Raw genomic sequence first — 15,381 nt, 5'->3', positions numbered from 1 at the left:
GTACCCAGAATGTACGTGTTCTTGATTTCAGCATGGCTTATGATAATGACTGATTAGAAATGATCCAGGCATCCATTAAAAGGGGGCTGATGAAATAAATTATGATAGAGCCATTTAACAGAACAGCATGCATGTCTGACGGAGCTCTCCGTGCTGATGGCAAGCTCTCCAAAAGGCAGGACAGCGTAGCAGTTAAGAACCCAGACTCTGGGGGCGCCTGGGTGGCACAGTCAGTTAAGCGTCTGCCTTCGGCTCAGGGTGTGTTCCCGGCGTTCTGGGATCGAGCCCCACATCAGGCTCCTCCGCTAGGAGCCTGCTTCTTCCTCTCCCACTCCCCCTGCTTGTGTTCCCTCTCTCGCCCTGGCTGTCTCTATCTCTGTCGAATAAATAAATAAAATATTTTAAAAAAAAAAACAAAAAAGAGCCCAGACTCTGGGGGCGCCTGAGCGGCTCAGTCAGTTGCATTCAGCTCTTGATTTCTGCTCAGGTCGTGATCTCAGGGTCGTGAGGTGCACCGCTTCGGGCTCCATGCTCAGCGTAGAGTCTGCTTGAGATTCTCTCTCCCTCTCCTTCTGCACCCCTGTCAAATAAATAAATCTTTTTAAAAAGGGGGAAAAAAGAATCTAGACTCTGAGGACAGCCCGGCTGGCTTAGAATTCCATCTATGTCACTTACTGGTTATGTGCCTGTAGATAAATTGGCTAACCTCTCTCTACTGCCTCTCTCCACTAACTGCCTCAGTTTCCTTAACAGTAAAACAGAGCAGGGGCACCTGGGTCGCTCAGTCGGTTAAGCAGCTGCCTTCGGCTCAGGTCATGATCCCACGGTCCTAGGATCGAGCTCCGTGTTGGACTCCCTGCTCAGTGGGAAGTCTGCTTCTCCCTCTGCCTACTGCTCCCCCTGCTTGTGCTCTCTCTCTCTCTGTGTCAAATAAATAAATAAAATGTTAAAAAAAAAAAAACCAACAACAGTAAAACAGAGCTAAGAATAATACCTGTGTCGTAAGGTTGCTGTGAGGAGTAAATGAGTTAACATTTGTAAGACAACTAGAATGGGGCCTGATGACCATGCAAAACAAAAAATCAAGGTACAGAACAACGTGTACTAATTACTACATTTTGTGTATAAATAAATAAATATATGTATGTTTATATATATATTCACACAGAGAAGCTCTGAAGGGTTATGTAACAAACTACTAGACATAACTGGGGTTCAGGATAGAAAATAAGAGCAAGAGTTTTCATTGGAAACCTTTTTAGATTGTTTTGACTAATACCTACCAAAAGAGTAAAAAATAAATAAGATGTTTTAGCATCCATTCCATGCCAGCAAGCCAAAACCTAAATAACGATGGAGCTATATAGGCATTGCCCGAGACAACCTGAAAAAATGGGTGCATTTCCCTTTGGAAGGACAAAGGCGATGTTACATATGATCAGAGTTTACAAAATTTTGAGGCATATGACCAGGAATAAGTGGAATCCCTCCTTCACAAAAGAAATAGGCACAGGTGTTGGGGTGCCTGGGTGGCGCATCTGGTTAGGCATCTGGCTTTTGATTTGGGCTCAGGTCATGATCTCAGGGTCGCAAGATCGAACCCTGCGTTCACTCTGCATTCAGCGCAATCTGCTTGTCCCTCTCCCTTTCCCTCTGCCCCTCCCCCTGCTCTCTCTCTCTCAAATAAATAAATAAATAAATAAAATCTTCAAAAAAAAAAAAGAAATATGCACAGGTGTTTCATGCTCAAAAAATAACAATATTTATTTCATTTTTTAAATTATTAATTTTTAAATAACACGTCCTACAAAGAACTCATATACACAAACTCAACTTCATATGCACAAACTTCATACTTACAATGCTTCGAAAAGGGGGAAGAGAGGATGATGAGGTAGACAGAGGTAAAAGAACGGGGCGGGGCAACAAAGGTGGGGCCAACAGGTGGCTGGAGGGCCTGGTACCCCAGGAAGGGCCAGGAGAAAGCACCCATTTCTGTGTCCTCTGCTTTGAGAATGAGGTTCCATTTCACTCACGGGAGAAAATGCTTAAGACTGCCTTACGAGGAGCACCGGGAGCATCCACAGCCCTGGTGTTTTCGAAGTGGCACGGCCTCCTTGGGCTTTCCCAGGAGGCGATCACAAACATCTCATAGCGGGTCGCTCCGCACAGACAAGCGGCCAGGGAGTCTGGCGTTCTCCAGCAAACAGGCGTGAACCAACAGTGACAGGTAAAAAGAGAGGGAGATGGAGAAGGGTCTTCTTCCCCTGGCTCCAGTACGAGTCAGGGTTTCTCGGAGGACGCAGGAAAGCAGAAGTTGGCATTCACGTTCCTTTACATCAAGTGGTTATTCCAGAGAAAGCGCAGCAGCACATGAACTCCTCCAAAGAAAAGCAAGACGAAATGAGCCAGCGCCTCCCTGACTTCCTGTTGAAGATCCTGTTTAACACAAGAGCGAGAGAGAGGTTTTAAAAAACAATAGAATAATCCAGAGATAGAAATTCAATATTAAGATTAATTCAATGAGGGATGTCTGGGTGGCTCAGTCGGTTAAGCATCTGCCTTCAGCTCAGGTCATGACCCCAGGACGCTGGGATCCCACACTGGGCTCCTTGCTCAGTGGGAGCCTGCTTCTCCCTCTGCCCCTCCCCCTGCTTGTGCTCTCCCTCTCTCTGTCTCTCTCTCTGACAAATAAATAAATAAATAAAATCTTTAAAAAAAAAGATTAATTCAGTGAATGCCACAAACAAGCTCCTTGGACTGCGTTATGAATTGTATGAGCAGGACAATATCTCGGTCTGTTTCGTAATGTCCGCATCCTGCACATGACTTGGGAAATCTTCCTCTGGAGGTGTTTTCCTATCTTAACCATCAGCGAATTGGGGCATTCTTTTCAGGGCCGATAACCTCTTCCTCTGGCTTTGCAGAGCACTTCCTTAGTCCTTTCAAAGAAGCAAGCCGTTTGCTCTGGGGTTGGAAGAAAGGATAGGACTTGGCTGAGTGTAGAGAGGGGTGAATACGAGCGAAGCTGGAGGAGACAAGGAGCGCAGCAGGTCTGTGGGGCAGGAAGGAAATGCCACCGTCGATTTGTGAACATCAAGAGAAGAAGGCTGAGGGTCCAACACAAATGGGTCTCCCCGTCCCTGCCCCTCCTCCTGCGGTCTCTTCTCCACACAGCAGCCCTGGGGGGCTGTGAACGGTGCCTCCTCCGCTCTGAGCTCTGCAATGGCGCTGCCTCGGTCCTCATGGGGCCCCCACCAACCCCTCTGACCATATTTCTTACTACTTTTTCCCTTACTCAGCCTCGGCCTCACTGCCTCCTTGCCATTCTTCAAACATGATAGATTCACTGCTGCCTTATGGTCTTTGCTTCCCAGCCGCCCCCACTGCTTGCCCCCAGGGATCCACACTCCCTCCCATACCTCTGTCAAGGTTTTGCTCAGAAGTCACCCTCTCGGTAAGACCTTCCCTCCTCTACTTAAAACTCTAAATCCCCAACACTCCTCACTCCTTTCCTTACCTTATTTTTCTCCACAATATTTATCAGTGCCTGATAAACCATATGCTCTCTTTGTTCGATTATAGTTTGTCTCCCTTTTAGAATATCAACTCCATGAGATCAGGGAGCTTTGTCTCTCTTATTTATTTTTTTTTTAAGATTTTATTTATTTATTTGAGAGCGAGAGAGCATGAGTGGGAGGAAGGGGCAGAGGGACAAGCAGACTCCCCACTGAGCACAGAACACGACACGGGGCTTGATCCCGGGACCCTGGGATCATGACCTGAGCTGAAGGCAGCAGCTTAACCGACTGAGCCACCCAGACGCCCCAGTTTTTTCTCTTTTAATCTCTGCCATATTTCCAGTACTTAAACAGGTCCTGACACAGAGTAGTAAGCTAAAGAATTTAGCTTTGTCCTGTCAGCAACTGGGAATCTTTGAAGGATTGTTTCCCTTTAAAGCTGATATCAGTTAGGAAAACTAAACGAATTTCCTTCCGGGAAGGTAGATGAGAACAATGTATAAAGCACCAAGTCGGATGTTCATATATGTAAATCCCAGTTCTGCCACTTAATTGCCAAATGACCCGCGGTTACCTCATCTCTCTGAACCTCAACTGTTTCTCCTGAAATACTGATCCACTCATCCATAAGATTATTGGGAGAATTGAATGAAACACGTAAGAGTCTTTCAAAGAGTACCTGGAAGAAATTGTTTAATACATGGTAGCTTCCCCGTCCTCTCTTTAACAAACTAAGAAATTCCATGTGCATTATTGTACCAGGCTGGGTCCCAGAGGAAACAGATGGCGCACTTCAAATTAGGATAATTCAGGGAGAGTTAAAGAGACTATCTACAATGGTAGGGGATACATGGGGTTGTGCAATCCCCTGGGCTAGTAAGGTCTGAGCTGTTGCCACTCCTAGGCCTGTAGAGATGGGGTTGGGCCATCACAGTTCCTAGAACCCAGAAGGAGAGAGTCCTATGGAGAAAAAATTCCGAAGACATATTTAAGATCCTAAAAGTGATGGGAAAACTATTTTAAAACAGACTTTAGGGACGCCTGGGTGGCACAGTCGGTTAAGCATCCAACTCTTGGTTCTGGCTCAGGTCATGATGTCGGGGTTGAGGAATCAGGCCCCACATCATGCTCTACCCTCAGGGTGGAGTCTGGTTGGGATTCTCTCTCCCTCTTCCCTTGCCCCTCCCCCCAAGTAAATAAATAAATCTTTTTAAAAAATAATAAAAATAAAACACACTTTATATCTAGGAAAATTACATGCCCAGATTAAAAAAAAAAAAAAAAAGACCAGGTCCTTGAACCCAAATCCCTCAAAACCCCTGAATAGCAAAATAGAGATGTTATTTTGAGAATCAAGGCCTATTTGGAAACAATGAACACTTGCTTAAGTGAAAAGGACAAGAAATCAAGCTATGTGGCAGCTCAAGGATGATCCATTCAGCAGACCAAAGTATAGCTCGGTGAGCTCCTTGCTAGGGAGTTCCAAAAGCAAGAATAAAAGTTTCTTTAAATACACCAAAAGCAGGAAGATATCTGGAGAATCAATGTGACCACTTTGTTAAACAGAGTACGAGGGGTAAATAATTGATGACTATATATGAACTATGCCATTCCAGATTTGAAATGCTGTTAAAGTTACTTGATTTAAGTCTTCAAGCAGCAGAGGAAAGCCTTGAACATTTTAGAGCCAAACTTCAGGGGAATTTTTAAAATTATTTTTTAAATGTACTGCGCTCTATTTAAAGGTGTTTTAAAAGGCAATTTTGTGGTCCAGGATAAGATATCTTTAAAAGTCTAGGGCAAAGCCGGCTTTGTAAAATGCTGCAGGGAAAGCTAGGACAGGCGTAAGGATAGACACACAGATCAATGAAATAGAATGGAGAGTCCAGAAACAAACCCTCACGTTTACGCCCGATTGATTTTTGACAAGGATGCCAAGGCAATTTAATAGGGAAAGAATAGTCTTTTCAACAAATGGTGCTGGGACAATTAGGTACCCGTATGCCAAAGAATGAAGCTGAACTTTTAACTCATATCACATACACACACAGAAAGCTCAGTCGTCCAGGAGGTGCCTGGGCTGGCTCAGTGCGTTAAGCATCTGCTCTTCGGCTCGTGCAGTGATCACTCGGGTCCTGCGATCGAGTCCCGCAGCGGCTCCCCTGCTCTGCTGCAGCTCCTGGCTGTCTTCTCTCCCACTCCCCCGCTTGTGTTCCCTCTCTCCTGGCTGTGCCTCTTTCTGTCATAAATAAATAAAATCTTTAAAAAAAAAAAGTGAAAATGGGAGAAAAAAAGTGCAAATAATATATTTGATAAGGAGCTTACAACTAGAGTGTATAAAGAACTCCTACAACTCAATCATAAAAAGACAAATAACCCAATTTTAAAATGCGCAACGGAAATGAATAGACATTTTCTAAAGAGATATACAAATGGGCAGTAAGCACATACGAAACTCAAACACTAACATCAGGGCCGTGCCGACGCAAACCAGAGTGAGACTCCGCCGCGCACCCGCCAGGCTGGCCATGATAGAAAAGTCGGTCACAACAAATGCTGACAAGGAGGTGGAAGAACCGTCACCGCACATCCTGCTGCTGGGCCACAGTGTGAAATGGTGCAGCCACTGTGGAAAACCGTCCGGGAAGTTCCTCAAAAGTTAAACATAAAGTTGCCCGTGACTCAGCAATTCCATTCCTGGATACGCTCCACGAAGAACTGAAAACCCGTCTACACAAAAACTTCTACACAAATGTTCATGGCATCGCCATTCATACCAGTCAAAAAGTTGAAACAACCAAAATGTCCATCAACTGATGAATGGATAATACATACAGCGGAATAATATTCAGCAATAAAAGCAATAGAATAGGGCGTCTGGGTGGCTCAGTCTGTTGAGTGTCTGCCTTCGGCTCAGGTCATGATCCCAGGGTCCTGGGATCGAGCCCGCATCGGCTCCTGCTCAGCCGGGGTCTGGTCCTCCTTGCCCCCACGACCTCATGCTCAAATAAATAAAATCTGTACTGAGAAAGAAAGACAGACAGACAGACAGAAAGAAAGAAAGAAAGAAAGAAAGAAAGAAAGAAAGAGAGAATACTGATAGGTGTTACAATATGGATGAACCTTGAAAAGAACGTGCTAAGTGAAAGAAGCCAGACACGGAAGGCGGCATGTTGCATTAGTCCACTTACATGAGCGTTCAGAACAGGTAAATCCATGGAGACAGAAAGGAGTTGGGTGGGGCTGGGAGCAAAAGTGGGAGGAAATAAGTGACTATTAATTATTGGGTCTGGGTGTCTTTCTGGGGCGATGAAAATGCTCTAAAGTTGATCTGATGATGGTTGACAGCTCTGTGAATGTTCTGAAAACCACATTGTAATGGCTCAACAGGTGAACTGTACAGTATGTGAATTTTATTTTTCCAGAAAGTTATTTATTTTTAAAAACCGGGAGGGGCGCCTGGGTGGCCCAGCGGTTAAGCGTCTGCCTTCGCTCAGGGCGTGTTCCCGGCGTCTGGGATCGAGCCCCACATCAGGCTCCTCTGCTATGCGCCTGCTTCTTCCTCTCCCACTCCCCTGCTTGTGTTCCCTCTCTTGCCGGCTGTCTCTATCTCTGTTGAATAAATAAATAAAATCTTTAAAAAAATAAATAAAAATAAAAACCCAGGGAGTTCAATTAACACTGAACTGTATTAAGCTGTAGGCATAAATTTAAGACATAAGTAAGTTACAACTTCAAAGAGAGGGAAGGAAAGGAGAGGAAAAGAGAGGACAGGAGAGGAGAGGAGAGGAGAGGAGAGGAGAGGAGAGGAGAGGAGAGGAGAGGGAAGAAAAGGAAAGGAAAGGAAAGGAAGAGAAATTTAATAGTAGGCTACACAGAGCAGTGCCCTCTTGACTGGGTTGAGGCAAATATAGAAAACAGGTGTTGTGATTTGCCCCCGTTGTTCTCTCTTCTTCAGAGGAAAAAATTACTCAGAGTTAGCAGATAAAGACGCAGGAACATTGAGCAAGACCTTTCTAGAATTCATAAAGTACAGTCGTCAGTGAAAACTTTCCTAGGGAAGAGACTGTAGTCTAGAAGGGAAATGGGGACTATCGGGAGTCTGCCGTGATAAAGGACTCATAGCAAAGAGGTGGTCAGCTCCAACTACGAAAAAGCAAAGGCGGAAAACAAACTAATTTTTGGTGAGATAACATTTAGTGATCATTTTCTATAGGTCAGGGTCTGTGCTAAGTGATTTACACGGATTATCATTTGATTTTCACAACAGCCTATTCTCTGCACGGACAGTCAGTCCCCATTCTAAATGTAAACCAGCTTATGGTACTTCTTTCCTTCCCCAGAAGCTTCCCTCATACGTAGGGTAAAACACAGATCACCCTGCCTCTAAGACTGAGGCCAACTTCTGACTTCAACTCATTCTACTCCACGACTCTGGCCTCCTAGCTGTGCCTCAAGCCTATTCCCATCACAAGGGCTTTGCACTCCCTCTCACCCTGCCTGAAACACTTTTCCCCAGGTGTCTCCTGGCTCACTCCTGACTGCCAGTCTCCGCTCAAATATTGCCTCCTCACGGGAGGCCTTCCCCAGTCACTCTGCATCACTCAGCATCCCCAACCCGGCTTTGAGCCTGCATCCCTGTCTGACTAGACAACCGATTCCTGTCTCCCTCCTAACTACAAGTTCAAGGAGAGCAGCCCCATCTTCTGTCCTGCTCTCTGCTCTAGCTACCAACGCTAACGAGTCTAGCATATAGTAAGCACTAAATAAAATGTTCTGAATGAAGTGGGTCCATCAAATATTGTATTTGACTCTCTGTGTTTATTTCCTTTGTTTCCTTATCTGTGGCAGTGTGATACTGTTGGGACCTTTCGCTCATTTCAGGGAATGTTTTATCTGAGGGAAAGGCTGAGTGTGGTCCACCTTTGAACCAGACCGTAAAGAGGACATGGCACCCCTGAAGCCAGCTGATGCAGCAGCAGTGATGAGCAAGAGATCATCACAGGACAGGTCCCTCTGAGGGAAAGAAGTTGCCTCTGGGGCGCCTGGTGGCTCAGGCCATTGCGCTGCCTTGGCCAGGCATGATCCCAGGGCTTGGGATGGAGCCCCACATAGGACCCTGCTCAGCAGGAGCCCTTCTCTCTCTCTACCCTGCTCCTGATCTCTCTCTCTCTCAAATAAAATCTTCAAAAAAGAAGAAGAAGAAGAAGAAGTAGTAGTTGGGCTCTGAGGGCCCCCCGCCCCACCATGGAGCCCACATATCATTCTCGCCTCTGCTGCCGACTATAGGTTGTTCCAGTGGACTTGAACACCTCTAAGACATCAAACAGTCATCATTCTTCTTTCCTGTTTTCCCTCAGTGTTCCATAATAATCGGAGAAGCAAAGAAATCAGCAGGAGTCGGGCTCAGATCATCCGCCTGGTTGGCTTGAGAGGAAAGCGCCACTAAGGCAAAGGCTTTTCCTCCCTGACTGAGCACTGGATTCCCTGGGGAGCTTTTCCAGCGCTCTGCGCCCAGGCCACCCCTAGGCCCCTTCAATCCGAATCTCAAGGTGGGGCCCAGGCGGCAGCAGTTCTTACAACGGCACAGTGATCTCTAATATGCACCTAGTTTGAGGGTGCAGAGTAATGTTCCTCACACTTCAGTGTGCACGTAGATCTCCTGGGGTAAAAAGTAGACTCTGATTCCAGCACTGAGGCCGGGCCCGGATTTTGCGCATTTGTCCAGCTGCCAAACGCTGCTGCCGCGGCCGCCTAGCTGTCCGTGGACCACCGTTTGAGAGCAAGTCCGAGATCAAATACTGGCTTTGACTCGGGTCACGATTTTCAGATCTTAATGTTTCACGATCTGGACGTGTATTAATCCATGTGTTCTGCTAATTCCCGGCGCCCGGCCACTGGACAGCCACTGTTCTGTTTGCTCTTTCTTGCTACCTGACTGGCGCGTTGGGGAAACCGAAGACTCACCTCTTGAACCATCCTACAATCGATGCCGTCCCCGATGTTTCTCAACTGCATGGCCAGCTTGTGGATTATTTCCTCCTGGTGTGATGGTTCTGGCCAACGCCACTCTCCTTGGGCTGAGAAGGCGGATGGTGGCCTCACGTTGACAGAAAAGAGTTTAAAGGAGATTATGAGCTATCTATACATCACTCACCACTAGTCACTAAACACCGTCTTAGACAACGAGAGGGATAAAGTCTCATCATCAATGATATAGAAAAGCAAAGTCTTGTATTGGAATGGATTAGCTCTGTTCAATAAAGATATAATTGAAACCACAAACTAATTTCAAATTTTCTAGTAGTAACATCTAAAGGAACATCAGTAATATATTTTACTTAAGATGATGTATCCAAAGTATTATCATTAACATATAATCAATACGAAATTATTACCGATATTTTTGCATTCTTTTATTATACTTAAGTCTTTCAAATCCAGCAAAATACCTTACAGCAACTCTCAGTCCAGGTGCTGTCCTGCTTTCCAGGGGAAAATCTTGATCTGTATTTAGATTTCATGAAATTCTACAGATTAAAAGGTCGATTCATACAACCAAGTTGTTTCAGACGTATTAAAAGTGTTATAACAATGAAAACAAGCATCAGTTTTTAAACTTAAATAAATTATAAATAAATAAAACTTAAAATTCAGTTCCTCAAGGGCCACATTTCATGCGCTCAGGAAGCAAACACAGTAGTTATTGTACTGGACAGCACAGGTCTGTATCTTTATAGTTTTGTAAAATAGATTTTTCTACTTCATGCTTATATCCATGGTCCTTGAATGAGTTCTTCCAAACCTTATTAGCTTCCAACAACCAATGAGTGTTTTTAAGCAACACTATCAGTAAACCACTGTGCTGGCTGCTTTGGGAACTTAATAAAGACAAGATTTCTGTCCTTTGCTTACAACCCATCTGGTTAGGGATGAAACAATTACCAAGTGCTTCCGGAATACAGAGGAGGAGGAAATAAATTTAGCAAAGTAGATTTAAGTATGGCTTCATAGATACGCCAAATTTTGAATGAACCTATTCTGTTCAATACAATTTGAGGACTTTGATTTTCAGTCTTTGTACTGAGAAGAATAAGCCCTGTCCTCAAAAAGTCTAGCAGGAGAGAGAGACACAAACTACAATTCAACATGTTACATGTAGTAAGAGCAAGGTCTACACAGCGGAGTCAGGGCGGATGTCCCAGAGAAATGATAACAGAAGTCAGTCTTGGAGAATGAAGGACGAAGAATTAGCGGAGAAGGGCGAGGCGGGGGGCGGGGCCAGCTGGGAGGAGTGGCAACCAGACCTTCCACTCTCTCCAGTAGAGCAGGGGACCCACAGAAGGGTTTTAGGCAGGAGATGACAGGATCAGATTGGCTTCTAGCTCTTTCCTCCAGGATCGGAGTGGAGATGGGTAAGACTGAAGGCAGGGAATGCATGAAGAGGCTGCTGCAAAGTGCTGCAGAGAGAGATAAGGAGTTGCCTTACACAACTAGCATGCTTCCCACACACCAGACCGCACACGCTTACGGACTACTCCCTCACAAGGACCCCATATGGTCATCACCCCATGCTACAGATGAGAGAGCATGGGTTAGAGCACGCTTCAAAGTTGGCTCCACCTTGAAATCCCTTGGGGAGGCTTTTAAAATTCCCACTGTCAGGCCTCCTCACATCCCTGCAAAATCATAAGCCACATCAGTATTTTAAGGCTCTCCTGTGGCCCATGGGCAGCCAGGCTTGAGGACTGGTGTTTAGAGTGTGTTGAGTTATTTGCTCAGGGTTTGCAAGCTCGTAAGTGTGAGAGCCAGGATTTAAACCGGTCTGCCTGGCTGCAGAGCCCACCCTCTTACACCTCAGCATACAGGGCCTGAACTAGTTAATACTAACCTGAAGTAGTCTAACAGGGGCGGGGTGATGAGAACAGAGTCTGTAAATATTAGGAAGCAGAATAGCTGAATTTGACAATAGATTCGCTGAGAAAAGTGAGGGGAAAAGGAACTTCTTACTTTCCAGCTCGGGACACTGGGAAGGTGGGGGCACCATCAGCCTATTCAGAGAATGAGGGTCGAGGGAGGACTGGTATGGAAGGCAGAGGAGGCAGGTTGAAAAGGAAGATGGTCATTTAAATTCATTTATAAATTTGAGATCCCCGAGGACATCTTAGGCATCTGGGATATATCTGACGAATATAAATATATATATATATATATATATAAGTATCTAAAGCTCAAGGAATGTCAGAACTCCAAAGATTTAAGAGTTTCATTTCTTTTATTCAATAAAAATGCAGGAGTGGGTGAGATCTTCCAGAGTTTATATAGCTGATGGATAAGATTAATGCTTAACAAGGTAAGCAAAGGACCAAAAGCCCCAAACATGAGAAGCAATAGTCAGAGAGATAAAGGGGAATCAGGAGAAACAGTGTCTCCTAACCGTCTCCTTCAATGCTTGTTGAAAATTTCCTTTTCAGGGCACCTAGGTGGCTTAACGCTCTCGACTTCGGCTCAGGTCCTGATCTCGGGTTCTGGGATTGAGTCCTGTGTCGGGCTCTACACTCAGTGGGGAGTCTGCTTCTCCTCTCCCTCTGTCCCTCCCCTCTGCTCATGCTCGCTCTGTCGCACTCTCTCTCTCAAATAAATAAAATATTTTTAAAAAAGAGAAAATTGCCTTCTAAAATGTATCACCAATGGGCACTGTTACTTGGTTAACGATGGTATACAGAATAGACTCTGTGTGTGTGTGTATGTGTGTGTGTATCTGTGCGTTGATGATGACTGTATTCTGAATCCTGAAACACACCTTAGGGACCCTTCATTAAAGATGCCAATCATTGTCTGACTTGCCCACACCCCCTTCCAAAAGAATCTGCCGTGGTGCCTAAGCAATCAGTCTCTTCTTCCATGTCCCCACCCCAACCCGGGCCACGCTATTTAGATCAGAGATGGATACCTGACCCAAGAGCATTTAATCCATTGGCTGGCCAGGTAGTCAGAACCTCAGCCCCCTAAAGAGAACAGGGTCCCTTCCTCTGTGTTCAACGCTCAGGAGACTAAGGAAAAATCGGCAGTGGGACCAGGAATGTTTACAGGATTACGTTGGGCCTAGGGTAAATCAAACCATTTGCAAGCAAAAATTATGAAAGGCAAGGAAACATTTAAAGGAAAGATGGAGGAAACTGTGACAGAGAAGAACTAACCGAACACATATTAGGAAAGCAAGACTCAAAAAAAAAAAAAAAGACTGGCCCAGAACTGTGCCCTGAACTTGACCCTCTTAAGTTCAGTTCTATTTCAAAGTGTCCTCATGGGAAACCACAGCTTTGGAGGTGCCCAGTGTAGGTTTCTCTTCCTGCAACCAAATGAATAATCACCAATATCCATGTCAATTATCATTGTACAGAGCTGTCAAATGTAGGGAAAACTGTGTGGAAATCGCTTGATGACTCTGAAAGTGAAATTTAAAAATTAGGTTCCTGGGGTGCTTGGCTGCTAGTTGATGGGGCATGACTTGATCTTGGGGTTGTGAGTTCAAGCGCATGCTGGGTATAGATATTACTTGGGTTAAAAATCTTTAAAAATTAGTAAATAAAAATAAAATCTTTTTTAAACGATAAAATAAAATAAAAATTAGGTTCCTGGTACCAGTGGCTTGTGTTTTGGTTCTGGTCATTTACCCATTCCTCTAAAGGCTGAACTGCAGGGGCAATCTGGGTGGCTCAGTCGCGGGGCTGCCTTCAGCTCAGGTCATGATCCCGGGTCCTGGGATTGAGCTCTTTGCCTGGCTCCTGCTCAGCGGAAGCCTGCTTCTCCCTCCCTTCTGCCCTCCCTCCTCCACCCCCCACCCCCTCCCTGCTTGTCACATGCTCGCCATGCGCTCCGCTCTCTCTCTCAATAAATAAATATTTTTTTTTTAAAAAGTTGAATGCAAAATGGCTTCAAGGCTCTGCTGTATCTAACCTGTTAGTCAGCATTATTTGCTGACTAAAGAGAAACTGATATCCCTGTCCTATGGACATTAACACAGCAAAAAGCTATGCCACCATATTATAAGTAATGTTGTAAGATTTCAGGAAAGAAATTATTAAATCAAAGCTTTGAAATAGTCATATATTGAAAGTAAGAGTATTGCGACAAGATAACCAGAATGAATTAAACATAAAAAGTAAAACTCTGTATTTTCCAAGTATTGGATTTTTAATATCCAGAGGGAAAAAAGTGTCTTGCTCTATGCTAAAAAGTGTGTGAACGTGTGTATGTATATAGCCACACTGAGTTCTGAAAATAAAACTGCTAGTCTAAATGGCCTACTGGGAAATTTGGGACAGTCACATGGTTAATCTTTGCAAGAATAATTTCCTCAGAAAGCAAATAATAAACCCTCAATGTATTGGAACTTTAAAAAAATATTGCTGTGTGTTGAGAATCCTACATAAGAAACTGTACACTTGTCCCTTCAGTTGAATTTAGAAAACTTGTAAGCAAACATGCTTCAAAGCTTTTATAAGTGTTTCCCTGCTGCTAGCTATAATTGAATATTTCAATTTCTCCTATGGTCAATTTTATGCTTTCACAATCTTGATTTTGTTCACTAAAATAGAGGTCTAGAGACTTCTGGCTCAAGCCTGACACAAGCACATTGGCCTCCCATTGCTCCTAATCCCTCCAAGACACCACCAAAATGAATGCATAAAAAAGAATAAAACCACAACAGTGAAAAGATTGGGAGATGGGTCAACAGCAGATGAGAGACCTGTACATATTTCTGGAAGGCAGAAAGCAGGTGAGACAAGATACCACAAATGAGCCAGGCAGAGAAAGCGGCAAGACCTCACCATAGGAGCTCCTGAGGCTTGGAAGCCCGTTTACTCCACTAAACCCCAGGCTGGGAGGGAGATGGGCATGTGCCACATGGTACCCCTTGTGACACCCCCAGGCCACTATACCTAACACAAACTTCAGGCAAAAAAAAAAAACCAGGCCACTCTTCTCTAATGGAAGAGAACAAATCTTGTGGAGAAAGCTAGCTTCTTTATGAATGTTATATGCCTCAGATTAAAGGTCTCCTTTAGTTAGCATGTGGGGCCTGGGGCCAGAAAGTGAGCTCCCTAACTCATCTCCCAAAGTTCTCCCAACCAGAGCCTCCTATGCCCCCCATTTGAGTCATCACTCAGTGGGGGAGTTAGGCATAGTGGTAACATTCTGGCCAGATCACTTAGGTTCGAATGTAAAATCCACTACAGATAACACTCTGTAATCCGGGGCAAGTTATTTAATCTCTCTATGCCTCAGTTTCTCCAACTGTAAGATGGGAATAGTAATGTATTATTTTATCAACCCTAAGATTTTTAATGCCTCCAAAAATCAGAATGTATTTTACAACCCATGGCATGTCATATTTCAATAACATTTACCTTCTTAGTAGTAAACAAAATGATGGTATAGTTTACAATTGATAGAATGTTATTAAACCTAATGAAATATCATAGTAAACTACCTCATAGAGACATTGTTGAGTTGACTGAATGAGTTCACAAATTAAGCCTGCACAAGACAGTGCCCCAACCATGAAGAGACACTACGTAAATGTTAGCTACTGCTACCAATTCCAAGAAAACAGTCCTCCTCACACAACAGCAGAAAAACCCACATCAGCTACCCAGTCCATATTTCTTAAAAATAAAGGATCACTAGGCAATTGAAAAGGACCACAGAATGCAAGAGAAATACTAGAAAAACAAAGAAACTAATCCTGAAAAATACATGTAATTCAGGGAATGGAAGAGAATGTTTACAATTCTAATGTATACATTTTGAGAGATTTAAGAAAAATACGACATTCAAGAAACAAAAGAGAATG

At 44.3% G+C, this 15,381-nt stretch overlaps 1 protein-coding gene across 1 annotated transcript in view; it reads right to left on the bottom strand.

The window, feature by feature from the left end:
- Positions 1 to 1,743: 1,743 nt before the first annotated feature.
- The window catches only part of PXT1 (peroxisomal testis enriched protein 1), a 36,495-nt gene continuing 22,857 nt past the window's right edge, over positions 1,744 to 15,381 (bottom strand). The window contains exon 4 of the mRNA XM_008693388.2: positions 1,744 to 2,439. Coding sequence (XP_008691610.1) covers positions 2,335 to 2,439 — 105 coding nt within the window. The 3' untranslated portion in view covers positions 1,744 to 2,334. The remainder of the gene's footprint in view (positions 2,440 to 15,381) is intronic.

Source organism: Ursus maritimus, unplaced genomic scaffold (assembly GCF_017311325.1).
Source record: "Ursus maritimus isolate PB19 unplaced genomic scaffold, ASM1731132v1 scaffold_30, whole genome shotgun sequence".
NCBI classification, from domain to species: Eukaryota; Metazoa; Chordata; class Mammalia; order Carnivora; family Ursidae; genus Ursus; species Ursus maritimus.
This window is presented reverse-complemented; position numbering and strand designations above follow the sequence as displayed.